We start from the raw sequence: 26238 nt of genomic DNA on the forward strand, positions 1-26238 counted from the left end.
AGCTACATGGCCAGTGCACAGCTTCTGACCACTTGTGCTGAACTTGCTTGTTTGGATGCATCCCTCCCCTTGAAGAGCACATGACGTCGTCGGGTGCATGTGTGGTTGGCAGAAGTGGCACCAGGCCGTGAAGCACGTCCTCCAGGCTTTGGCTTAACTGTTACTCCCTCAGGGAGCCCTTCCCTCACCCTCCTCAGGCCTCTGCTCCTGAATGCTCAGGAGTTGGTCACCTCTCACCTGACGTGGAGGACTGCTGGGTGCCAGGCCTCCCTGCTGGAGGCTGTTGTGCATCTATCGCACGTACGTCTACACTAGTCCCCACGCTTCCCCACATCGTCCTCACAGCATCGCTAAGGTCAACACTCTTGTCGTCGAGGCTCGGGGAGCTTAGGTCACCAGTCCTGGTCACATGGCACTGGGGGAGAGGCCCCGGGACTCAGCCCAGGCCGCTCGAGTCCAGAGCAGGCCCTTCCACCTCAACTCCAGCCCTGCCTGAGTGGGGGGCTACCGGTGGTCTGGTGGCCCAGACACAGCCTTCCTTTGCCCGACAGGTATTTGTTGGGCACCTGCCACATGCCAGTCTCTGTTCTAGAACAAAGCAGATAAAAGCCCTGCCCTCGGGAAGCTGACATGCTCGTGAGGACATGGGCAGCCCAGAGACGAAGCCCCCATCCCACCGGAGAGCAGCTCAGGCCACTATGTCAGACCCCAGCTGGGGCACGAGCCGTTGCCTGTACCCTCTGGTCGTGGCAGGCGGCACTGGCTTCCGCTGCTCGTCATGAGTCCGAGGTTCCTTTTGAAAAGAAGCCACGTGAAAAGAAGGCGGCCCCAGCTGGCAGCTCGGGACCACAGGGATGTGGACCCTAGAGCACGGGCGTGGCTGAGGTTCCTAAGCTGCTTCTGCTTGTCGTCAGGGTCCAGGCTGAGCTACTTGCAGAAGGAGACCCTAACCTTTCTTCTCGCCAGAAGCCCCAAGGCAGAAAGGAGGACAAGGGCATTGGGGTGTCCAGACCGCGTGCCCCTTCAACTCCCGACTGCCTTCTTCGGGCCCAAGGAGGCCGCTCTGCTGCCACCACCTCCAGCCAGAGGGAGGCGCGTGGTGAGGGGCGAGCAGGGGCTGTCCTCCTCCAGGCAGGACCTGCGCCCCAGGCTGCAGGGAGACTCGCCTGGCCGGTGGCCACCGCACCCTGGGGGTCTGCTCTGAAAGGGGAGAACTCGCCAGGTGGCCTGGAGCAGACTGCCCTGGTGCCCATGTTGGGGCAGAACCCCCCCGGCCCTCCTCACCGCTGAGCCCCCAGCCCCAGGAGAGAAGGAGTGACGGAACAAATGCGGGCCCCTGCCTGGGCCGAGACACAGTCAGGAAGCAGGTGCTGCCGGGTCCAGGAGCTGCCCGGGGCACTGTGGGAGCAGGAAGAAGGCGCGTGACCCGCCTGTCCCAGGAGACGCTGGCCGAGCCAAGTCTGTGGAGAGCAGAGGAGCTGCAGGCAGGCGGGGATGGCCGGGTTTCTAGGCAGACAGGCCTGCACATACGTGAGCTCTCCATCCATCCATCCTTCCTTCCATCCATTTGTTCGTTCATTCAGAAGCTGTTTCCTGAAGGCATCTGTGTGCCAGTCTCTGTGCTGGTACCTGCCAGGCACCTCTGGCATCCTGTTCTCACCAGCAGCCCGAGGCCCACAGGGTCCGACCCGCCCGGCCCTCCCCTTCTGACAGCAGTCCCCGTCCCCTTCGCACAGCTCCCCGCCTTCCCCTTTACTGTCGACGGAGCCGTCACCTGCGGCCCTGCCATGCCTGCGGGAGGTACAGGGCTCAGGCACACGCTGGAGATACTGCAGCCTCCAGACACCACAGTACAGCGAAGATAGCAGCAACATGAGTCCCACGAATTTCTTCGTTTCCTGGTGCATATGGAAGTTTCCACTCTACTGTAGCCTATTGAGCGTCCAGTAGCATTATGTCTAAAAAAACAACATGCACAGCGGCCTGGAGTAAGCACATGCTGGGAAAAATGGCGCCAATAGACTTGCTCAATGCAGGATTGCCACAACCTTCAATTTATAAAAAAAAAATATTTGTGAAGCACAATAGAGCAAAGCTTGATAAAGCAAGGAATGCCTGTAAATGAAACAGGTCATAGTGATCATTTAATACCAACGAAATTACTGGGAACAGCAGTGCACCCAGAGCCCCAGAACCCACCCACAGCCTGAGAGCCGGGCCCGGCAGGCGTCCCTCTGAGGGTAGCAGTCCATCCGGGCGGCCCTTCTGGGCCCGCTGGCCCGGCCTCTGCTGAGTGAGTCGAGGCAGGAAGCAGGGAACCCACGAGACCGCTGCACCCTGCCACGTCCTTCTCAAGACTTTTGACTGGTGTACAGTGCCCTCTGCCCTCCGTCCAACACATACTTATTGATGTCTTGTGCATTCCAACTCATGAAGACACAGTGATTAAGTAGAAGGAGAGAGAGGCTGATCTCCCCCAGCTCCTGGCGTGCAAGGCCTGGTGCGGGCAAGACACAGGCACAGGTCAGATTCGGTCCCGGCCCAGAAGTCAGAGGTCACACGGACAGACAGCCGGGAGGGGTGGAGCAGAAAGACCCCGTGGGGGCCTGGCTGGAGGAGAGACACTGGGGAGGCAGCCGGGGTCCAGGGAGAGAAGAAGAGCCTGAGCTGGGCCTCGAGCTGTGGGGACAGAGGAGGAGTGGGGAAGGGAGGGCTGGGAGACAGGAGGGCGGGGCTGGGGGCTTCTGGTCTGATCTGAGGGGTGGACAGTGCCGGGGTTCTGGCCCAGGGACTGGGTGGACAGTGGGGAGGCAGCCTGGGAGCCCAGGCCAGAGATGCAGGCAGGCTGAGGGCCTGAGGACGGAGCAAGGGCAGTGGACTCGTTTCCCTTAGTGGTCCAGGGCTATGTGTGTGTGCACATATGTGTAAATATATGTATCTATATATTCGTGCTTAAAAAGGTCACTGCCCCTTACCTAAAAGACCTTTCACACCTGCCTCTGTCCCACCAGGTCCCTGGACAGCCCACAGTCCCTCCTGAGACAGTGCAGTGGCCAAGCCAGGCACTCAGGTATGTCGGGAAGGGTGCGGGGAACAGGCCGGGGCCCCGGGGACACCAGACCAGCGTGGGTCAGTCTCGGGGTGCCGCTCTCTACAGCCCTTTGTTTTTTTTTTATTAGAGTTTCTCAAAGTGTACATGTAATATGTGCCCATTGTAGAAAAGCAAAATCCTTCCAGAAAATTTACAAGTGTCTCTGAACAACCACCCTAACAAAAAAATCACGTCATTTTTTTTTAATGGAACCATACTATTTAAATTGGTTTCCGTCTTGTATTTTTTCTAAGAAAAGTTTGTCTTGGAGATTTTCTATGTCAGTACTTGTAGAACTTTGTCAGTATTTTTAAACTGAGGTGTGACATGAGTCAGTCATAAAATCTATTTAGTGGGTCAAGAACGGGCTTTTAAAAATTAAAAAGGACAGACAGAAATAAGAACGCTTTATGCATTGTTAAGGAAATTCTTTGTGAAATGTTTGTTTTCGTAATACATATTTATATTGATATTTGTGTATGCAAATAATAAGTTAAAATGCAAAATGTATTCCTGATGTAGGTCTCAGTTGAAAAATGTAGGTATCTCCGTAGGACGTTCCATTGTAGGAGTATACTATAATTTATCCAACTAGTTCCTCACTGATAAACATTTAGATTGTCTCCAACTTTCTGAAATTACAAACTCTTTACTCTGTTTTTTTTCTTGATTGTGTTTTGTTTTGCATACCAACATAGTATTTGCTCATACAAGAATTTAAGCCAAATTGAAATGTTTAACGGAAAAAGCGACAGTTCCTGGCCCTTCCCCATCTCTGTCCATGGTAATGTGAGGCAGAGTGTATGAATCAGTCATCGAACTGCTTCATAACAAGCAGCCCCAACCTAGTGGCCTAAAGCAGCAGTGACCGTACCTGTTCCCAGTTCCTTGGATCAGCAGTCTGGGCTGGGCTTTGCTGGGCGGCTCTTCTGCCGGCTGGATGAGCCGACACAGCCGTCCAAGGCTTGACCGGGACTGATTGGCTTCAGTGGCACCTGCTCTCCTGCGGTGCTGGTGCTGGCTGGTCCTTGGCCCGTCTGGGCTTCTCCACCTAGTGCTCTCGGGGTGACTTTCCAGTTGGGCAAGAGCAGAGGCTTCCAGGGCCCTTGAGGTCTAGGCTGGGAAGGCCCAGAGCAGCCTTTCTGCCACATTCCAGGGTCAAAACCAGCCACACAGACTCCAGAGCTGGGAAATGGACTCCCCACTGCTGGGGGAAGGGGCAAAGTCACACCACAAAGGGACAGTCATGCAGGGATGAGAAGAGCTGCCGGGCCACCGTTAGTCTCCCCCATATGCCTCAGTACTGCACTGCAAATAAATATCTGCCCACATGCATGCATATAACCCTAACTGGCCTTGTTTTAACAAAAGTGGACTCACCGTGCATTCATTTTGCACAATGTCTTGCTCTTTCCACATTACAGTTCACAGGGGTCATAGATCCACCCCAGCTTTTTGTTCACAGCTGCACAATACTCTATGGTTTGGATAAACCATGATTTTTAAAGCCAGTCCCAGATTGGTGGACATTTAGGCTATTTTGTTGTTGTTGTTGTTTGGCAGTGTCACTTCTGCAGAGCTTCTTAATTGCTCTCTAAGTCCAAGGCAGAAACAAATGGATAATTGGTCTGTCCCCCAGCTCTTTAAGGGCTCACTTTTAAATTACTTCAAGTCTCTCGATACAGATCGCAGCTCTATGGTTCAAATCTTGCTGCCCTCCAGGCTCGGACTCTTCCTCTGTAAAAGTGGCTTAAGCCAGTCACCAGGGAGTGGGTGGGGCAGGCGAGGGAGTTCTCAGACAGACAGACCTGCCTGTGCGAGCCCGGGGAGTTCGGTGGACAGATGTGCCTCTGAGCCTCGGCTTCCCCGTCTGTAAGATGGGGCTGACAGTAGCACCTCCTTCTGGGATTGTCCGAAAAATTCACCCTGCAGGGAGCTGGGGCCAGGGCACAAGCCCAGGGTGTGTCAGTCAGCTTCTGCCATGGCCGCTTCTTAAACGTGCTTGAACATCCCACACGGGGGGACTCATCCCTGTCTTTACCCGTGTCGTAATCGGTGCTTCTATAAAGCGTGAAGAAGGCACTGTGTTTATTTGGGGTGGGGGCGAGGGGAGAGTCTATCTTTTAAAACAGGTATCAGCAAACCACAACCCTGGAACAAATCTACCTGCCCGTTCCGTTCTGGTGGCGAGTGAAGAATTTTTTTCCACTTTTAAATAGTTGGGGAGAACTCAAAAGAAGAACATTGCATGGCACAGTTGTAGCTTGTCCATAAATTTTGTTGGGACACAGCCACACCCGTGCAGTTGTGTGTCATCTGTGGCTGCTTTTGCACAACCACAGAACTGATTAGCTGTGACGCAGACCATGCAGCCACTAGGCCAAAGATATTTACTCTGGCACTTTACAGAAAAAGTTTGCTGGCCTCTGTTTTAGAGATACCATGTACAGGAAAAGGGACATAATTAACTGAGATTATGACTGAGATTGTGACTGTTCTACTTTTGCACATGTTTGATATTGTCCAAAATTAAAAAAAAAAATTAAGACAGCAATTTGTTTAAATTGACAATCCAATGGACAGCTTATGGGGAAGAGAAAACGAGTGGCAGCAGTGTTACACAGCCAGGAGGGAGGATTCAGGGTTGCCATTAGGAGCGACTTGAACTAGCAGCCAAGTGTGACTTACAAGGGGACTCAGATGCACTGTAAATATATGTCACCAGCTCTAGGACACTAAAAGGATCTTAAAAAGACATGTAATTGATATGCTAAGAGAGGAGAGAAAATAGAGTCATAGTGATTGCTCAATTGAAACCAGAGAAGGCAGGAAAAGAGTAGAAGACAAAAAAGAAACTAAGAACAAGGGCAAAGAACAGTTATAAATACAGTAGATGTTAATCCGACCGTAACAATCATCACTTTAAATGTGATTGGCCTAAATATCCCAATGGAAAGACAGGGACTATTGGAGTGGATAAAATAAACACAAGACCCAACTACCTGTTGTCTGCTAGAAACCCACTCTAAGTGTAACAGCACAGAGAGACCAAAGCGGAGGGATGGGGGAACGGGGAGCCAAGCTGACAGGAAGCAAAGTGGATGCACGTGGCAGTGCCAGGCCAGCAGAAGCAGGGGGCACGCGGGCACGTTGTTGGAACTCTGTCCAGCGGTGTCCCCCACGCCCCGCCTGGGCCGCCTCTGGGCACCCCCAGGCTCGGGGTTGGGGGGCCCCTCTCAGGTGTCCCCCATGACGTGGGATGTCTCAATCACAGCCACCCTGCAGGGGTACCTGGAGGTGGTGATGGCCCTCAGGTATGACGAGAAGCCACCCTACGCCGTGCTGAGGAACAATCTGGAAGCCTTGCTGCAGGATCTGGGGGTGTCGGCCTACGACCCTGTGGACCCCCAGCTGGTGCCTGTGAGTCCTGGCCCTGCCCCCTGCCCTGCCCAGCACCCCGTCCAGAGCCGGCCCCAGAGGGCGCTTCACAGGCACTATCTGATGTGTAACCAGGGCCCAACTTCCCACTTAGACACTGGATTTTCCCAGCTTTCCAAAACTCTCCAATCCCAAGTAATTGCAAGTAGCAGAAACCCGATTCTGCTTTATGAGAAAGGGGGATTTGTTAGTCCTTGTAGGTAGAAAATCCCAAGGGGGACACTTCGGGCGTGACTGGAGTCAGAGCCTCGAAAACAACATCAGGATATTATCTTTCTCTTCCCTCATTGCCTTCCTCCGTTCCTCCACCTTTGGTCTTTGCTTTCCTCAGGTTGCCTCCCTGCTCCCTTTACACAAAAATTAGCTAACTGCGCACCACACTGCTCCTAACTGTTTTCACTTCACGGCGTAGCTTACAGCTCTTCCCACGTGACATCCTCATTCTTGTCTAGCAGCACAGGAATCTGTTGTGTGGGTGAAGGATGACTTGTAACCAGTGGAGGGGCATTTGCAGGGTCTCCAGGACGTGCCGAGGCCACACTGCCTGGGGCATGTGTACCCAGGGACCGGCGCACAGCCAAATGGAACACATATTTTTAATTTTGGTAGAGCTGGCCAAGTAGCTCTCCGTCGGGGCTCTACCGGTTTACACTGGCCTTGGCCCTGTGTGAGAGTGTTCAGGCCATTTTGGAAGGTTAAAAATAATCTACACTGACTTCAAGGTGCATCTTGGCAATGTTGCCTGGGCGGATTCTGGAGATGTGGTTCCCGAGACCCTTGCTCTCCGTGGACTTGTCATTTCTCTCTCCCAGGCTGGCTGGAATCAAAGCTCAGTGCTTTGCATGTCAGGGGTTCTGAGCTGGGGGTGATTTTGCCGGAGACCGTTTGGTGGTCCCCACTGGGCGGGGGTTGCGATTGCATCTGCTGAGTGGAGCCCGAGACGCTGCCAAGCCTCCTGCAGGGCCCAGGTCAGCCCCACAGCAAGGGACCGTCCTGCCCCAAGTGTCATCAGGGCATCATTTTTTTTTATAAGTCATGGAAACATATATATAACATGAAGTTTGCCATTTTGACCGTTTTTAAGTGCACACTTCAGTGGCATTAATTACATTCTCAATGTTGTGCTCCCATCACCACCATCCTTTACCAAAACTTCCCCATCACGGCAAACAGAAACTCAGCATCCCGTGAGCATAACTCCACTTCCTTCCCTCCACCCCGGGCTCGACGTCCCATCTCTGTGAATTTGCTTCTCCCAGGTATTTCGTGTAAGTGGAATCACACAGTGTTTGTCCCTTCGAGTCTGGCTTCTGCCCCTTGGCCCCAGGTGCATCTAGCAGTACTCGTCTTCTGTTGGTGTCTGGATCAGGGGTCCCCTTTATTCCCGCGCCTCTGCTGCCCGCCTCGCCTGGGGCCTCCTCTGGGGCCTCTCCGTCACCCTGGCCTCTGGGCAGTGGCCGGGTGGGGATCTCCTGCCTCCACCCCTTCCCTGGGGTCCCCAGAGACAGATGCACCCCCATGTTCATAGACAGCCCCCACCGGGAGCTCCATGAGGACAGGGTCTCCTCTGTCACTCTCATCTCTACGTTCCTGTTTGTCCCTGACCCAGCATCTGGCAGAGGCTCGACCGTATCCCACCTTCCAGCAGGTCCCGTCTTCCCGTCTCTGCCGACCTCATGTTGGCTTCCTCTCCATGCAGGACAATGAAAACGTAAAAACTCAAAGCATAATGCCACCTTTCAGGATGTCTTAGTCTGCCGGGGCTGCTGTGACAAATATCACAGTTGGGGCAGGGCCTAAACCACCAAGGTTCTTCGGCTCAGGGTTTGGGAGGCCAGGAGTCCAAAATCAAGGAATCGGCAGGCCGTGCTCTCTCCAAGGCCCGTGGCGCTCCGGTGCCGGCTTCCTGCCATCCACAGCTCAGTCTCTGTCTTCTCCATCATGTGGCCATCTGTCTCCTGTCTCCTGCCACACCCAAATGTCATCTGTGTTCAGACGCCAGTCCTGTTGGGTGAAGGCCACTCTGATTCACCTTGGCTCCCCTTCACGATTAACACCCTCCGAGCTCCTGTCTACAAAGGCTTCACATCCGCAGCACCGGGGCTCAGGCCCCGAAGGTGTCTTTGTGGGGGGCGTGATCCAGTCCATAACTCAAGATCATCTTGATTTCAGATCTGCTGCTTCTCAGGGGGCTGCTCACTCAGCAGCCAGGAAGCCAATGATCTGCTGCAAGTAGTTGAGGAGATGCTGTTTCAGGAACTGGGTAGTCTCTGGGTCCCTGGAAGGATTTTCCCTCTGCTCCCTGTCGGCTCCATGCCTCAGCCACAGGACACGGCAAACCTCTCTGCCACCCCCGCCACCCCGAGCCTCTCAGCAGCGGCCACACTGTCCTCTCAGATTCTAGACCAGGCTGAGCTCAAGCCCGCCTTGGGGGCTCTGCACCTGCTGCTCCCACCATCCGGAATGCCTTTCCCCCTCGTTCTTGCATGGCTGGCTCCTCATTACTCAGCTCTCGGCACCCCCTGACCACTGCAACCTCCTGCCCGCCCGCTCTGCACAGCCCTGGGCCCAGTCGGGAAGCATTTGTTTAATGTTCAGTGTCTCCAACCCTTCTCCACCAAACATGAGCCCAGCAAGGGCTGCTGCTTTCTCTGGTTTATGGTGGTGTCCCCATTAACTAGAAACACCTGGCACATAGCAGGGGCTTAATCGGTGTTCAACTAACAGCCACTTTTTATTGTCTTCTAGAACTTTCAACTAACAGTTTGAAATTGGAAAAAAGAAGAAATGTGACTTAAGGCCTGCTGTTGAATCACAGATAAGCTTGTAGAGAGATCCCTTGAATGTGCAGATCTACCCCTTCTTCAGGCAGTACTTACTCCTCAGCCCTGCCCAGTGTCAGGGGGCTCGGCAGCTACACCCCAGACAATGTGAACTTCCTCCATCAATCGTCCCTCCATGGTTGTCTCCAGGCTCTGGTTGGAGAAGAGTTCTGGCTTAGGGATGGAAGCCGGGCTGGCAGCTTGGTGGGGACCCTTCCTGCCATTTTCCCCACTCTGCTTTGGCAATAAATTGTTTTATTTGAGCCAGGGGAGTCTGATGTCTGCCAAGCAAGTTCCCATTGGTAAATTTTAGCTCCGTTTTTTCCTTGCATTCATCCCTCCAAGCTTTCATCCAACCAGTCACCCTTTCTTTCACCTATACAGCCCTCATCCATCCATCCATCCATCCATTCATTCTTCCATTTATCCCTCTCTTCCATTTTGCTAAAGCTGCCATTATGCAAAATACCAGAAATGAATTGGCTTTTATAGAGGGGATTTGTTAGGTTACAAATTTATAGTCCTAAGGCCATAAAAGTGTCCAAACCAAGACATCAAGAAGTTACCTTCACCGAGGAAAGGCCGATGGCGTCTGGAACACCTCTGTCAGCTGGGAAGGCACATGGCTGTCATCTGCTGGTCCTTTGCTCCCAGATGGCATTTCAAAATGTCTCTGAGCTTCTGTCTCTCTTCTCTCAGCTCTCTGCTTGTTTCTCCCAGGGCATGTCTCTATGCATCTGGGAATCCTCTCTTAGCTTCTCTGGGGCAACTCTGGGCTTCATCTCTTAGCTTAACATCTCCAAACTTTCTTCTGTCTGCATCTCCCAGCGTCTCTAAGCATCTGGGTCTGTGTTAGCTCTTAGCTTCTCCCGGGAGCAAACTCAGGATTACATATCTTAGCGTCTCTCCAAAATGTCTCTCTCTGAGCTCCTTCTCTCCATAAAATCTCTTAAAGGACTCCAGTGATCTAATTAAGACCCACCTGGATTGGACAGGGTCACATCTCCATGGAAATAATTTAATCAAAAGTCTCACCCACATTTGGGTGAGTCATATTTCCATGGAAAACCTCAATCAAAAATTTCTACCCAACAAGACTGGATTAAAAGATCATGGCTCTTCTGGGGTCCGTAACAATTTCAAACCGGCGCATCACCCCTCCACTCTTTGCTTTTCTGTGTAATTTACCACCTGGCAGCAAAAGTGGCTTTTCCTGTTTCACAAATCTGTGACTGCATCCTGTATATGTATTTTCTCTGCTTTGCCTTTTGGGCTCAATAACATATTTGAAGATGCACTCATGTTTGTGTGGGTTAACATCATTATTTTATTTTAATTGCAACATGACGTTCCTTATATCCGTTCTCTTGGTATTGCACTGTGGTATTCACTGTTTTAATTGAGTTAAAACTCATAACATAAGAGGAATCAATTTGAATTGTACAACTTGGTGACATTTAGCACATTCACACTGTTGTGTAACCATCACCTCTATCTAATTCCAAAGCACTTTCTTCACCCGCCAAGGACATCCTGAACCCATTAAGCAGTCACAATCCCGCCAACACCTCCCCCAGCCCCTGGCAGCCATGAACCTGCTCTCTCTCTATGGATTCACCTATTCTGGACATTTCATACAAATGGAATCACACAATATCTGACCTTTTGTGTCTGGCTTCTTTCACCAAGCATCATGATTTCAAGTTTCAGCCATTTTGTAGAGAGTTTCATTCATTTTGTTACTAAATAGTTTTCCACTGTGTAAATAGATCACAATTTGTTCATCCATCCATCCGTTGACGGACATTTGGGTTGTTTCCACCTTTTGGCTACCGTGAACAACCTGCCATGAACATTCGCATACAACATTCACAAGTTTTCATGTGCTTGGTTTACAGTTTTAGCTAAACACTTCAACTTTATTCCATAATGATTTCGTTGACATACATTCCTAAAGGGTTGGGTTTCCAATGTATTGTTACTTTACTGCAGGCAGCTTTATTCTTTCTAAGGAGAGAGGAGGTTGCAGGTTGGGTCCCCAGGAATCTGTACCTGTGGTGGGCGAGGGACGAAGCAGGTTGGGGCCAAGGGAGACATCGCAGCCGACCGACCTTCAGGGAGCAATGGAGCTAGAACAGCCTCTCGGATGAGGCTCAGCCGGGCCCTGGTGGCAGGACCTTTATACCTGGTGGGCTCACCTGGGAAGAGGTGTGGCCTCGGAGGAGGGGCTCCCTGCACAGTCGCCTCATGCCATCACCTCCGTTGGGTGCTTTACGTTAACAGCGTCCTTTGCGCCTCGCCCCAGCCCTGGGAGTCAGGTTTATTGTACAGAGGTGGAAACAAAGAATTAAGGTGACTTCCTAAACTCACATGCGTTGGTGGCGATAGGGCTGAAATGTGAGCCCAGTTCTGCTCATTTGTCACATGTGGGATTCCTGGACGGTGCTTTAGAGCCCATGTGCAGGGAGACTTGTCAACTCCTCAAGTGCTGTCCCAGAGATGCCCCAGGCCCTCCAGCCCGAGCTGGGGCTCTAGGGGGTCCTCACTGGAGGATCTTCAGCTCCGTGTACTCGGTGGTGCTGGTAGCTTCCAGGTCCCGAGGCTCCCGGGGCCTCAGCCCATGGAAACTGAGGCAGGCGTAGTGGAGCTCCATCTCCTCCGCTGAGGTGGGGGTGGCCGCAGCAGGGGGCAGGTGGTCTGGGGGGCTGCCAAGCCAGGACTCATACTGGTGACCATGTGTATCAGGGAGAGAAGGGGTTCAAAGGAGGATAGTGGGGGCCGGGAAAAGGCAAGGAGAACCCACACATAAACCCAGATACTGAGCCTTAGTCTTTGATCCATCCATTCCATAAACCTTTACTGGGCCCTCATTCGTTCGTTCAACACATATCTGAGAAGAATAATGCCTGGCCTTGGCGATCAATTGCCAGTCTCAAAATCCTTGCAATAACCCGTGGGGGATCTATGTTTATCCCCATTTATCAGATGGAGAAACTGAGGCTGAGACAGGCTAAGTAGATACCCCCGAGTCATACATTTAGTGGTGAGACCAGATGCACAGGGTCTTCACTCCGGTGCCCTCTACCTTACCAAACAGCTCCCTTGTACCAGGACCTGGGTACGTGGAGAGCTAAGCAGACCCCATCTCTGACCTCACACAGTTTACAGTGTGGTAGGGGAAGTAGACATCAAGCCAACAGTCAATTAAGTGATTATCTAATTGCAAATTGTGATACAATGCACAAGAATGGGGTGTTGTGTGAGAGATTTGCTCAGACCTGGACTCTGCCTGCTGGGAGCTCTCGATATTTCAGAGGTTCAGGCATTCAAAGGCGATTGTTAATGTGTGTTATGTGCCCTAAAATTGAAGGATGCCATGCAGAGAAAGATTAACCTTGCCCAAAGAAAGATTCATCCCCAGCTACAGGCTCCTGGGAGGTAACCTCTAAGCTCCTGGGAGGTAACCTCTAAGCCATTGGAATGTTCTGCCTGAAAAAAATGTCTTGATTTACTTGGAGGCCTTGGGAAATCCCCAACCCCACCCCACCCCAGAGCATCTGTGCTTACAATGTGATTTGGGGTGGGGGCCTTGGGCCACGTGGTATCTGCTCGACTTGTGGGGGTGGGGGGCTGGGGTCTGAAGCCAGCCATGTGGGTGGTCACCTGTGTCCACGTGGCTGACCCCCAACAAAAACCTGGACCCCCAGGCTTGGGGGAGCCACCCTGGTTGCCGATCCTCCGTGCATGAGGCCACACGTCATTGTGGGAATGCCTCTTCCTCTTGGCTGATTTTAATGTGTGTCCTCTTGTTGTCATAAACCATAACCATGTGCATAACTGCTTTTGATGAGTTCTGTGAGTCTCTCGTGACTCATCAGACCTGAGGGTGGTCTTGGGGGGGGGCTGAACATGTATGTATAAGGTGGTCTTGTGGACTCACAAGCTTTGTAGTAGACAGTAATATTTTGGGGGAGTTCCCTCTGGCCTCCTGTGTTGGGGAGCAGAGATGGGAAGCAGGAGGACGGGGTCAGGGGTCCAGAACGCAAGGAGGAGAGGGGTTGAGGGGGAGATGGGCCAGCGGAGCTGGACACAGGGAGGTGGACAGACACCCTTCGTGAGCCTTTGCCTCGGGGAAAACAGATGAAGGCTGCCTGCCAGGTCACTGGGCTGAGGAACCAAGCGGAGGGCAGACCTATTTGGGGCACAGTAATCATCTAAGTCACCCCAGGGAGGCCGGCGGGGGCCGTCTGGGATGCTAACCAGATGGGGTCCCGATGTGCAGCTCACTCACCGGGGAGGCAGAATCCGTGACGGAGGGGACGTCCGTCCCTCCGGCTGCTGTCCTGGCTGCTTGCTTCCTGCAGATCTTCACTCTAAGAGAGGACCCCAGGGCCTTTCAGCCCAGCCCACTCAGCCCCCCTGCTCCTTGTCAAGAGGCCAGAAGGGCTGATCTAACCGGGAGGAGGGGGCGAGTCACCCAGTGACGTCCCAAGTGAGGATGGGTCTCCCTTGGGGGCTTTACCCTGCTCTGATTCTCTGGCTTGAGGCCCATTTCCCACCACCACCATATGCCCAGACGCCTCCAGGCATTCGGGTCCTGCTCACACTCGCGTGTGCACACATGGATGTGCCCCTGCCCTCGTCCTCCCTCCCAAGGATGACACTCACGTGAGGAAGATGAGGCAGGGACAGAGAGAGAGCAGGGCAGCGGCCCCAGCCCCCCAGACAGCCCCCTGCAAAAATCCTCTCCCAAGCTCCTCCTTCCCTGCAGGTGAGAGGGGAACCCCAGAACCGTCAGGCCCTGCTTCCCGGAGCAATTCAGCTGACGTGTTCTTCACACCCCCCACCAGCCCGAGGGACTCTGTCCCCCCACTTCCCATCAAGGCCCCCAGCCCTGCTCCCCCAAGCCTCCCTCTCTGGTAAGTCCAATGCCCCTTTCCCCTGAAGTCTCAGCCCCAAACAGGCCCCCTGACCTGGCAGCAGGAGGACAGTGACCCTCTGGTGCCCGTGGGCATTCTGGGCCTCGCAGCTCAGCTGGAGGCCGGGGCCGGGGCCGAGCCCCTCGTGGAGGCTCAGGTTGCTGTGGGCCCAGGGCCCGGCCAGGCTGGAGGTGGCCGTGAAGGAGGCGTTGTCATGGGTCCCCTCCACCAGCTCCTCCCCGAGCCTCCAGCGCAGGGAGGGGGCCGGCCGGGCTCGGGCGGAGCAGCTGCAGCGCAGACCCTCAGCCTCCCAGGAGCAGAAGGGGCTGAGCAGCTGTGGGGGGTCTGTGGGGGGGGTAGCAGGATGGTCTGGAGGTGCCCCCCTCCCCAGGACCCAGGGCTCCTGCCCCCAGGGGCCCCCACACTCACAGATCACCGAGAGGAGCAGGGAGACCTGGTCAGAGCCCAGCAGGTTCTCGGCTCGGCAGGTGAGTTCTCCTTCATGCTCCATTTGTACTGGAGGCAGCTCCAGGACCCCCAGGTCTGAGGACTGCAAGGGACTTGGGGCTTGGCTCCCCCGGGCCCAGCTCAGCTCGGCTGGGGGGTTGCTGTTAGCGACACAGACGAGCTGCAGGGATTCCCCTTTCAGGACTGGAAGAGCTGAGCCATTGCCCAGGTAGTTCATTTCTGGAGAGAGAGGGAGGGGGAGGGGATGCTGAGCCCAGGCCTGGGGCTCCCCTCCATTTATTTACTTATTTTTTGATGGAAGGAGGGATCTCCACAGGTACTTTGTTTAATGGCCTTGTTGAGATATAATTCACATACCATACAATTCACCCATTTAGAATGTACAATCCAACGGGAAGAGGAGATATTTGATCCATGTAAACAGGGAAATTCCTGGGACCAAGGACCACACATGCCTGTTCAAGATAACAGGCATGTGCAGAAAGGATAAGCGAGGCCCCTATGCTTTGGCCTTGAGCTATTCTCTAAACTCATTGTTGGATAAGCTCTGAAGGAGAGCACCTGCACATTCTGCAAAGACTGGGAAATTTTTTGCTTTCAGCACTTTAAATAGGCCTTCTTCCATGGTTGCTGATGAGAAATTGGTTCTTCTTTTCCTTCTCTTTCTCCTTATCCTCCTTCTCCTCCTCTTCCTCCTTTTTTTTTTTTTTTTTTTTTTTTTTTTTGTTAGCTCTAGGCATTCAAGGAAAGCTCTGTCATACCACAAGCTGGAGACAATCTTAAGGAACAGACATCTCAGAGTCTGAACTCCAGTGATAACACATTAAAATATCAACATGTCCAGGTTTCAACAAATATTACAAAACATACAAAGAAATAGGAAGTAATGGCACAGGCAAAGAAAAAGATGAAAGCCTTAGAAACCATCAGGGAGGAGGACAAGATCTGGGCATACTGGATAAACACTTAAAAACAATGGTCCTAAATATGCTCAAAGAGCTAAAGGAAAACATGAACAAAGAACTACAGGAAATTAAGGAAATGATAGATGAACACACAGAGAATATGAATAGAGAGATGGAAATTATGAAAAGGAACCAAACAGAACTGAAGACCACAGTAACAGAAATTAAAAATTCCATAAAGCAATTCAACCGCAGTTTGGGGCTGGCTGAAGAAAGAATCTGAACTTGAAGATAAGACCATTGAAATCTTCCAGTCTGAGGAGCAGAAAGAAGAAAGAATGAAAAAAAAAAAAAATTGAACAGAGCCTGAGGAACCTGTGGGATGCCATCAAGTGCACCAGTGTTCACATTGTGGGAGGCCCAGAAGAAGAGAGAAAGGGGAGGAGTGAATAGTCAAAGAAATAAAGCCTGAAAACTTCCCAAGTTTAATGAAAGGCATGAATATACACATCAAAGATGCTCAATGAACTCCAAACAGATTAAACCCAAAGAGACCCACACTGCAGTATATTATAATCAAAATGTCAAGTGCCAAAGATAAAGAGAATTCTGAAAGCCTTTGGAAGAAGTAACATGTCAGATTAGGGCCAATTTCTCATCGGAAACCATGGAGAGAAGAAGGCATACTTAAAGTGCTGAAAGCAAAAAATAAATTGCCAACCAAGAATTCTGTATCTGGAAAAATTGTCTTTCAGAAATATGGGAGAGATTAAGAGATTCCCAGATAAACAGAAGCCAAGAGACCTGCCCTACAAGAGATGCCAAAGAGAGTCCTGTAGGTTGAAAGGAAAGGACAATGGACAGTAGATCGAAGTCACGTGAAGAAATAAAGATCTCCAATGAGGGTAACAACAGGGTAAATATAAATGCTAGTCCTACTGTATTTTTGGTTTGTAACTCCACTTTTTACTCTTTACAGGATCTAAAAGGCAAATGCATAAAATATGATAAATCAGTGGTTTGGGATTCATAATGTATAAACATAATTTGTGACAAGAACTACATAAAGGTGGGGGGACGGAGGGGTATAGGGACATAGTTTGTATACACTATTGAGGTTACGCTGATATCAAAGCACACGAGATTGGTACTATTTAGGATGTTAAATTTGAGCCCCATGGTAACCATGAAGAAAATGTCAGAGAATACACAAGCTCATAGAGACAAAAATTAGAGTACAGGTGCCAGGGGCGGGGGCAGGGGCAATGGGGAGTTAATGCCTCGTGGGTGTAGGGTTTGTGTTTAGGAAGATGGGAATGTTTTAATAATGGAAGGTGCTGAGGGTGAAGGTATCACAATATTGTGAATGTAATTAATCCCATTGAGTTGTGTGCTAAAAAAAAAAAAAAAAAAAGCACAACTAAAGAGACAACGATAATTAAAGGGCATACATGTTCCTGGATGGGCTCTAACGAGGAGAGAAGGCTCAAAGGGATATATGAAAAAATTGTCAGCTTTACATCAATATTAAATTTCCTGAACTTGATAACTCCACTTAAGGTAGTTACATAAAGGAATATCCTGGTTCTTAGGAAACGTACATGGTGGCATTAAATGTTCAAGGAGCATAATGTATACAAACTACACTCAAGTGTTTAAAAAATCGATTGAAAGATGGATAGATTAAAATCATACAGCATTTGCTGGATCTGGGTATCTGGGGGGATAGGGGGATGCTGGAATTCTCTGTATGAGGTTTGTATTATTTTTTAACAATCCTGTATGTTTGAAAATATTTCAAAATAAGATTTTTTAAAAAGTCAGATGAGAACACATGTATTTCAATTCTATTTACATAAAACTTTCAGAAAACCCTGGTAAATCAAACATTGTGTTGGGATTCAACCATATTGGTAAAACTAAAAGAAAACAAAGGGAATGAAAGCAAATTCCAGTGCTTTCTCTGAAGAGGGATGGGAGAAATTATGGTGGGGAAGGGGTGTTTCAGGTGTCCATTTTAGCGTCCGCTCCCTGAAACTTGTAGATACGGTACTTGATGACCCGCAGTAAATAGCAAACAAAAGTAATTTGTAGAAGAGTGAGCGCGTCTCCCCGTCTCCCGCTCCCCGGAGGCCCATCTGCTCCATCCCAGCCACAGACAGAAGGGACCCTCTCCTACCTGTGCTATTTCCTCGGAGGACGCCGACGGTCAGGTTCTGCGGCGCATCTGGACAGACGGACCGGGGAGCCGCGGGCTGGGACGCGCGCCTGTGCGCCCCGACGACCGCGCCCCTCCCCGGGCGCCCCAGCCCGCCCCTCGCCCCGCGTCCTGGCCCCGCGCTCACAGGAGACGTTGAGGGTGACGGTGCTCTCCACGGTCGGCCCAGCGCGAGGCAGGGTCACCCGGCAGGTGAGCTTGGTGCCGTGGTCCTGCGCGCCAGGGGTGAGCGTGATCGCGGGGAAATTCCTGGGCCCCGAGCGCCGTCCCGCGGACCCGAGGGCCGCCCCGCTCCAGGAGAAGGTGGGGCGCGCCCCCCGGGCGCACGTCGTGGGCCAGGAGCACTGCAGGCGGCTGGGGCGGCCGGACTGCAGGGGTTGCGGGATGCGGATGTGGGGGGGCTGGGTTAGAGCTGCGGGGGAGAGCGGCAGGTCGGTGACCCCGCGTCTGCGCCAAGAGGGGCTGCCACTCAGCCCCCCTAAAAAATGGGGGCGCCCTCCCCACCCACCCCCTGGCCGTACCGGTCACGGTCACGGTGATGGAATTCTCTCTATAACTGTGTTCCTGGCCTCCAATCTCCACGTGGAAGAAATAGTCTCCGGAGTCCTCCTTCCTGGGGTCCTGGATGCTCAGGGAGCAGTTGTTGGCCTGGGGGTCCCCGAGGAGGCTGAACGGAGCTTTGTCCTTCTTTTTGGGTCCCTTGCCCGGGCCTGAGGCCCCTTTTCGGTACCAGTGGCCGTGAACTGGTGTTGACGCAGTCCGGGCTGTGGGAGGGAAGGAGAAGGAGCAGCGCACCAGGGTGCACAGGCCCTCCTGCACCGTCACCTCCGCTGGGGCGCACAGCTGGTACCCCCCATCCTGAGCCAGGGACCCCGGGGGCGGGGACCTCCTGGGAACCCCAGGCTGCCCCCCACAGGCCCCCCACAGCAGGGGCAGCAGCCAGGCCAGGGGCAGCATCTCGAGGTCAGCCTGGAGCCGCCTGGAACCATCTGGTTCTGGGTCTGTCTCTCTGTCCGTCCAGGAAGGAAGCTCCAACAGGAAGCCCAGAGGTGGGGGCCCAGCCGTCCACAGAAGAGGAACCTTGGGATTTCCCCGCAGCCCAGGGGTCACGGGAGATCACAGATCGAAGAACAGGGGGAAGAGGGTCACACTCACCTAGGACGGGAAAGGGACCCCGGTGAAGACCTCGCGCTGAGTGAAATAACCAGCCTAAGGGCACGGTCCTCGTGTGATCTCACTTATATGAAAGAATCAGAATTTGCAAATTTAGAGACAGATTGCAGGGTAGAGGGAGGGGGGTGGAGTCTGGGGAGCTCTTGCCTAACGGGTACAGACCCCCTGTTTGGGGTGATGGGAAAGTTTTGAGAGTGGATGGTGGCGATGGCAGCCTGACAATGTGAATGTAAGAAACACCACTGAATTGTATGCTTGGCAGTGGTCAAAATGGGATACCTTGTGTGGTCTGTATGTCAGCACAATAAAATTTTTTTCATTGTGTGTACAACACCAAGAGTGAACCCTAAGGCAAACTATGGACTTTAGTGAATAATATAACTATAATATTGGTTCGTCAATTGTAAGGCATGTGCCACAATAATGCAATACATTAATAATAGGGAAGATTGTGTGCATGTGCTGGGGACAGGTATACAGGGGCTGCTCCAAAAAAAAGTCTATTAAAAAAAAAGAAGACGCCACCCTGGGTTGGGCCTGGGGGAGTGGGGGGAGGGGGCAATTCCAGGGGAAACAGGTGGGCAGTGGGGCAGGAGCCCTGGCATCTGCGAGGGTCTGCACCGGCCCGAGGGATTGCTACATGAACCGGCAAATTAAAAACCTCAGGAACAAAATGTGGTATGTCCATACGACAGACTAGTATTCAGCCACTAAAAAGGAATGAAGCTCTGATCCTAGAAACCATGATGCTGAGTGAAAGAAGCCAGACACAAAAGGTCACGTATTATATGATACCATCGATATGAACCTGTAGACAAAGTAGATCCATACAGGCAGGAAGCAGATCGGTGGTCACCATGGTCTCAGCTGGTCTTGGGGAGGTAGGGTGACGGTTTAATGGGTACAGGAGTTTCCTTTAGGGGTGATGAAAATGTTCTAGAACTACATAGTGGGGACAGTTGCAGCACATTGTAGATACACTAAATGCCACTGAATTTGTGTACACTTTAAAATGGTTTAAATGGTCAATTTCATGCTCTGCGTGTTTATTACGATTTTTTATAGTTACAGAAAAAAAAAAGCAACACAATTACAAGTCAAGAAAGGGAACACGGATAAAAGGAAAAAGTTCTCTTCCCATTTTGTATACAAGGGACCCACGTTTTCACTTTGCACTTTGTCTCTGGTTGGAGGACTCACCATCTCCCTAAGTTGGGGAGCCACTGTCCCCCACCCCAGGCCTGCTGATTCACAGACCAGAGCTCAGCATTCCCAGCAGACAGCCCAGCTGTCAGCCGAGTCCACGAGCTGCTGAGCAGGAAAGTGCTGAGTTTATCACAAATATGTAAAAAAAATGGGATGCAAATATCTGAAACCACAGAGTTTCATCAGTTCCTTTTCATCTCTAACCAAATTCTTGTTTCACTTCCCGACCATTTGTTGCTTGGCCATGAGGCAGATTGTCTCCTGTAGCTAAAGGGCCCCATTCGCTGCACATGGTGTCGGCACAGAGGGGCCCCGGCCTGAGGCTCCTCTGGGTCAGTGTGGCCTGCCCCTGCCCACCTCGTCAGGGCTGCCCCGTCGTCCCCAGCCTGGCCTCGACTCCACAGACAGCAGGACCCACAGGGAGGGACCCCCAGGCCACCGTCTCCGACTCAGTGACTCTACTGTGTCTGAGTTTGAGCCTGTTTTTCAGATATTGCAGAACCAAAAAACAGCCCTCCTAAAACTTCCCTTCTTTTGAGCCAGATAAGCTATTTGTTGCTTTCCCAAACTGATGGCCAGAAATAAAGGAGGGGTGAGGGGCTCAGCCTCGGGCAGGGCTCCCAGGGCCCCAACACTACGACATGGACATGTGGTGGAGGCTTAAGAGCACAGGGGGGTCCAAAGGCATAAAGCATCCAGCAGAAGAGAGAATCCTTCCTTCCACAGGAGACCCCTTCCCCCAGGGCTCCCTGGCCTGGCACCCAAGTCTAACTGTCTGGACACAGGGACCCCCCTTCCCAGGGAAATTGCAGGGTGGACAGTCCATCCCAGGACTCAGTGACTCTCACCCAGGTGTGTAAGCTTGTTGGGGGGGGCACGGGTGAGGGGGTTTGCACCTGTCGCTGTGTGAGCACGTCTGTGCTTTTGGATGTGTGTTTCCTCCCTGTGTCCACGTGGGCTGCAGATATCCAGCGTGTGTGCACACACATGAGACAGCCTCTGGGCTAACAGAGAGTGGCCATACATGCCTTGGGTGCTGCAAAGTTGGGGAAACGTGCCCAGGCCATCCCCACGTCTGACACCAACTGCAAGTTTGGGATCCCCAAGGTTACCCTCAGATGCAATAATTCATTAGAAGGACTCACAGAATTTGCTGACAGCCATGATTCATGGTTGTTGTTTAGCACAGATTAAATTCAGCAAGAGGGAGAGGCGCCCGGGGCAGGGACCTGGGGGGTCCAGCGTGAGCTTCCAACCGTCTCCTCCCAGGGGAGGCGTGAGCTCAGGGCTGGATTCTCCTGGCAACGATGCGTGGCAACATGCACAGAGTATTGCCAACCAGGGTGGCTCCCCCGAGCCTGGGAGTCCCGGGTTGTTACTGAGGCTCTGATTATCCTGGAGACCCAGGAGGGGCGGCCCCAAACCCCTGACTCACTTTGCACAGGGAAGGTCAGGTCCGTGAGCCCGGGCCCCACAGGCGCTGAGCACAGCTGACTTCCCCTTGGCTCCCCCAGCTCTGTCCAGGGTCTTGGGTAATCCCCTGGGGTCTGAGAGCTGGGAGGGGCTCAGTCCAGTCGCAGGGACCCAACATGCAGTGATGCAATGATGGAGCATTACCCCAGGGAGAGGCAGAGGGACTGGCGGGGGGTGGGGCTGGAGACCCTCTTTCTTGTCCCTCCTCCCACAGCCAGAATCCAAGAAAATGCCACGCTCCAGGTGGCAGATTCAAAAGGACAGTGTACAGGGGAGACTGCAGAGTGGCCACCCCAAGAGGTCCATGTCCTAATCTCTGGAACCTGCAGATATGATTAAGTTAGGGACCCTGCGATGGGGAGATTATCTTGGATTATCCCGGATTACCTAGGTGAGCCCGATGTCATTACAAGGGTCTTTGTAAGAGGGAGGCAGAAGGAGATTTGGCTACAGAGGGATTGAAGGCTGTGCAAAGACGGAAACGGAGACTGGAGTGATGTGGCCACAAGCCAAGGGACACCTGGAACCACCAGAACCTGGAAGAGGCAAGGACGGGCTCTCCCCCAGAGGCTCCAGATGGAACCTGCCCTGCTGACCCCTTAATTTTAGCCCCATAAGACTGAGCGCCGGTTTCCGGCCTCCAGAAAGGTAGGTGAATAGATGTGCAATGTTTTAAGCCACCAGATTTGTGGTCGTGGGTTACAGCAGGGATAAGAAGCAGGTACAGTGTACAAAGAACAAGGAGAAGTCTCGGATGAAGAGGAAACTAGGCTGAGCTGATGAAATTCCGGGAGAAGGAACTTGACATGCAAGGACGTGGAGGGATTGGACAGTTTGGAAAGCTGGGAAATGGTCAAAACTTAGAAAACTTAGAAGGGAGGATGGATGTGGGAGCAGATCCAGGCCAAGCTGAGGAGTCGGGGCTCGATCCTGGGGAAAGGGGGAGATCCTGGGAAGCCTGGAGCAGGAGGGGGGAGGTGAGCACTGGGGGTCATGAAGAACTCTCGGGGGTCATCTGGGATAGGCACAGGATGGGAGTGACTCGGAGGCAGGAGCTGGGGAAGAGAAAGGGACAATGGTACAGGCTGGAGAGGTGGAAGCCTAAATGGGAGGAAGGGAGCAACTTGTAGACATTTTCAGGAAATGAATCACAAGACCCATGATTCCCGGGATGTGTGAGGGAGAGAGGGATGTGGAATGACTCCCAAGGATAGGATGGTGAATGGAGGAGACTCCAACAAGAGCAACAAATGTGGAGTTCACAGAAAAAGGAGAAGTGAAAGGTTGTGACAGATGGAAAAAGACCCACCTGTTGGACTAACACAGATACCTGTGCACCGGTGATCATAGAGCACTATTCACAATGGCCGAAAGGTGGAAACAGCCCAAGTGTCCATCAACAGATGAATGGATCAACATGTGGTTCAACATGCAATGGAATATTACTCAGCCATGAAAAGGGATGAAGATCTGAGACATGCAATCACGTGGGTGAACCCTGAAGACATCATGTTGAGCGAAATAAGCCGGGCATAAACAAAGAAATACTGTATGATTTCACGCATATGAAATAATTAGAAATAGCAAATTCGTAGAGACAGGAAGCAGATTAGAGGTTTCCAGGGTGTAGGAGAGGGAACAGGGAGAGTTGTTGCTTGGTGGGTACAAAATCTTAGTAAATTTTGGAAATTTTGAAATAAAAAAAAAATTAACACTGTAAACAAAGGAGAATGATAAACAACAGATTCGAAGAAAATGTTTGCAATATGCATAATGTACAAAGGGTTAATATCCACCACATATAAAAAGTCTCAACAAATAAACTTTTTATGATGCAAATAATCCTATAGAAAAATCAACAAAGGATATGGATTGGCTAGCCACATAAATACAAACTGTCAATGAGCTTTTAGAGAGATAGATTTTTAATTGTGATTTTCAGACCACAATCAGTTTTAGAACCATCTGGATAAAAGAGAATTAAATTATAAGCAAGAGATGGTCTTTGGGGAAATTCCAGAAAGCCAGAGAGGTGGAGGTAGAGATATTGTTCAGGGAAAATCTGGCCTTACTGAGTTTTTTTGCAGAACGAGGGGATCCCAAGTTTGATAGCGTTCCCTTAGACAGAAAGATGAGAAGAAAAAGAAGAGCAGTGAGACCTTATCAGGAGCTCCATCAGCAGAGGCTGGAGGCCAAAGCTGGGCTGCAGGATTTGGGGAGTGAGGGGCTCACCATGCCCCACCTCATTCCTGCCCCAATTGGGGCTCTGAGAGGTCAGACGCTGACCCCAGTTCCAGCCCTGGACAAAAGAGTTTCCTGTGTGTTCTTACCTTTTTCTCGGGACACTGTGGTCAGGTTCTGTGGAATCTCTGGCACGGAAAAAGTTGGGGTATTAGTTTCCAATGGCTGCTTTAACAAATCACCATAACTCAGTGGTTTACAATAACACGGAAAGTCAGAAGTCCAAAATCAGTCCCCTTGGACTAAATAAAGTCAAGATGTCTCAAGAAGCTTCATCCTTAATCCCATCTGCAAAGTCTTTTTTTTTTTTTTTCTATTTGACATAACCGTCATAGTTTCTAGGAATTAGGACCCGATGCCTTTGGGGGCAACACCCATTTCTATGGTGAGGGGTGGGTGTGTGTTGCTTCTTTCTGCCCAAAAAGCTCTGGAAATAGGGAAGGAGGTAGGATGAGTTGTCTTTCCTCCAGGGGGGCTATCAAAAAACCAGGCGGGGTCCCCTCCTTCAGGACCGTGGAACCTTAGCAGCCGAAGGAAATGAAAAGTGGTTTTTCTACCACCAACAGCAGGGCAGCTGCTTTCAGACCAAGTGCTCCATAGATAATGGCTAAAAACCGTGGAAAAAGTCTGAAACAACTACCTTCCAGGGGTGAAGGGCGACAAAAGGGAAATAGATTCTGAAGCAGAGTCAACAATTGGGAAGGGGAATTTCACTGGTTCTGTTCCCCTTTTGTAAGGCTTTTTGTCTTAGGGCAAACCTTAATTGGCACCGGGAGGGGTGACTAAATCCCTCATAGAAACCTGAGGTTTATCGACTTTAGGAAGCAGAGGACTGAGTTGGAGGAACCACAGTAGCTGAAAAGTCAGAGGGGGAAATCTTGGAAAGGAGACAGCCACAGAGGGAAAGCCCCAGACACTGAGTATAAACTTTGGCTAAATCTCTGGTGACCCCTCACCCCGCCAAGTATCCCAGCTAAGGCCAAAGAAATGGAACAGATATTTCAGCTGCTGCCAGCCCCAGGGGAGACAGAATTTAGTATCTGAATCCCACCAGGACAAAACATCAAGACACCACCCAAGAATAAAAAAGAAGTCTCCTCAATACAACATGCAATTCACAATACCTGAGAAGAAATCCAAAACTATTGAAATTCAAAGGCAAAGAAACAGGAACTTGTGACCCAAACTTGAGAAAAGACAATCCATGAGGATCAACAGGAAGATAAACTAAACTAGCTGTTGGGCTTAGCAAACCAGCATTTTGAAGCAGCTGTTATGACCTTGCTCGAGGACGTAAAGGAAAGTATATTCGTAATGAATGAATAAATATGAACCATTGGCAGAGAAAATGAAATTATTTATAAGGAGAAAGTGGGAACTCTAGAGCTGAAAAAATGCAAAATGAGACAAATAGAGAGAAGATAAGGATGTTAGAGGATTGGTTAGTATGATGGGAAAGCTAAAACCGAGGGTGAAATTGGGAAAGCAACAGCAACCACTCATGTTAGCAAGGAGAGGTGAGTATCTGGGAACTCTAAGGCCTGCACTGTGACCCTGTTTTTCATCTGTGCTGAGACAAAATTATTAAGTGGTCCTGTTTTTTGTCTCACTTTGTTGGCATCAAAGAGTGACCTTGCCTAATGTCTGGGTTCTGTGAGATTTTTCACATTGAACAGAAAACCATACCATGGCTGTCAGCTCCAGCACACTCTCTGGTCTCAGGGGATCCTTACCTCTTTTTCAACACATATATGTTCTTAAGAATTCCTGCAGGGTGGGTTTTCATCCATTTAATCCTGGATCTCCAAGAAGCCATGTGCTTTAATTTCATTCATTCATGAATTCATTCAAAAATGTCAGTTGTGCACCTGTTTGGTGCAAGCTTTCGACTGGGTTCCAGCTCTCATTCCAAGTGGCCATCATCACTGTTTTCTATCTTGGCTTATTTACTTTCCTTCTCTGGGTGTACACATTTTCTCCTCAGTTTTAATCGCACCTCAGGGACACTTTTCTTTACTGCTACCCACCCTTAATTCAGATCTCTTCATTCAGTGAACGTTGGCTGAGTGCTTGCTGTGTGCCACAGTCTTCTAACCAGCAAGACACAGCATTGGACAAACGGGACAAGGCCCCAGTTCCCGCAGAACATACATTTGAGTCGGGAGACACAAGGTGTATACAAATATATGTCACACAGTGGTAAGCGTGATTGAGGGAAAGAAAATGTGCAGCACTGTGCGGCTAGAGAGGGAGAAGACGGGGTGGCGGGTGGACTCTAAGATGC

General features: G+C 51.2%; 2 protein-coding genes across 8 annotated transcripts in view; one reads left to right on the plus strand and one right to left on the minus strand.

Annotated features, from left to right (window-relative positions):
• Positions 1-9614, plus strand: part of VRK3 (VRK serine/threonine kinase 3) — a 38219-nt gene extending 28605 nt beyond the window's left edge. For 4 of the 7 annotated variants that reach the window (XM_037819475.1, XM_037819478.1, XM_037819476.1 and 1 more), the window contains 3 exons: positions 3012-3070; positions 6366-6511; positions 9278-9614. In XM_037819475.1, coding sequence (XP_037675403.1) covers positions 3012-3070; positions 6366-6511; positions 9278-9298 — 226 coding nt within the window. In that variant the 3' untranslated portion in view covers positions 9299-9614. Of the gene's footprint in view, positions 1-2; positions 2524-3011; positions 3071-6365; positions 6512-9277 lie in introns of those variants that run through there. The other 3 variants (XR_005214338.1, XR_005214337.1, XR_005214336.1) reach the window with 3 other exon arrangements.
• Positions 9615-10654: 1040 nt separating this feature from the next.
• Positions 10655-18859, minus strand: LOC119521632 (sialic acid-binding Ig-like lectin 5). Its single transcript, XM_037820106.1, has 8 exons — positions 18383-18859; positions 17989-18273; positions 17823-17870; positions 14700-14957; positions 14325-14615; positions 14020-14116; positions 13643-13724; positions 10655-12076 (listed from the first exon to the last, which is right to left on the minus strand). Exons 1-8 carry the CDS (start codon positions 18816-18818, stop codon positions 11894-11896), a joined length of 1680 nt encoding a protein of 559 aa, XP_037676034.1. The 5' UTR covers positions 18819-18859; the 3' UTR covers positions 10655-11893.
• Between the last annotated feature and the right edge of the window lie 7379 nt (positions 18860-26238).

The sequence above is a fragment of the Choloepus didactylus genome, chromosome 27 (assembly GCF_015220235.1).
Source record: "Choloepus didactylus isolate mChoDid1 chromosome 27, mChoDid1.pri, whole genome shotgun sequence".
In the NCBI taxonomy this organism is placed as follows: domain Eukaryota; kingdom Metazoa; phylum Chordata; class Mammalia; order Pilosa; family Megalonychidae; genus Choloepus; species Choloepus didactylus.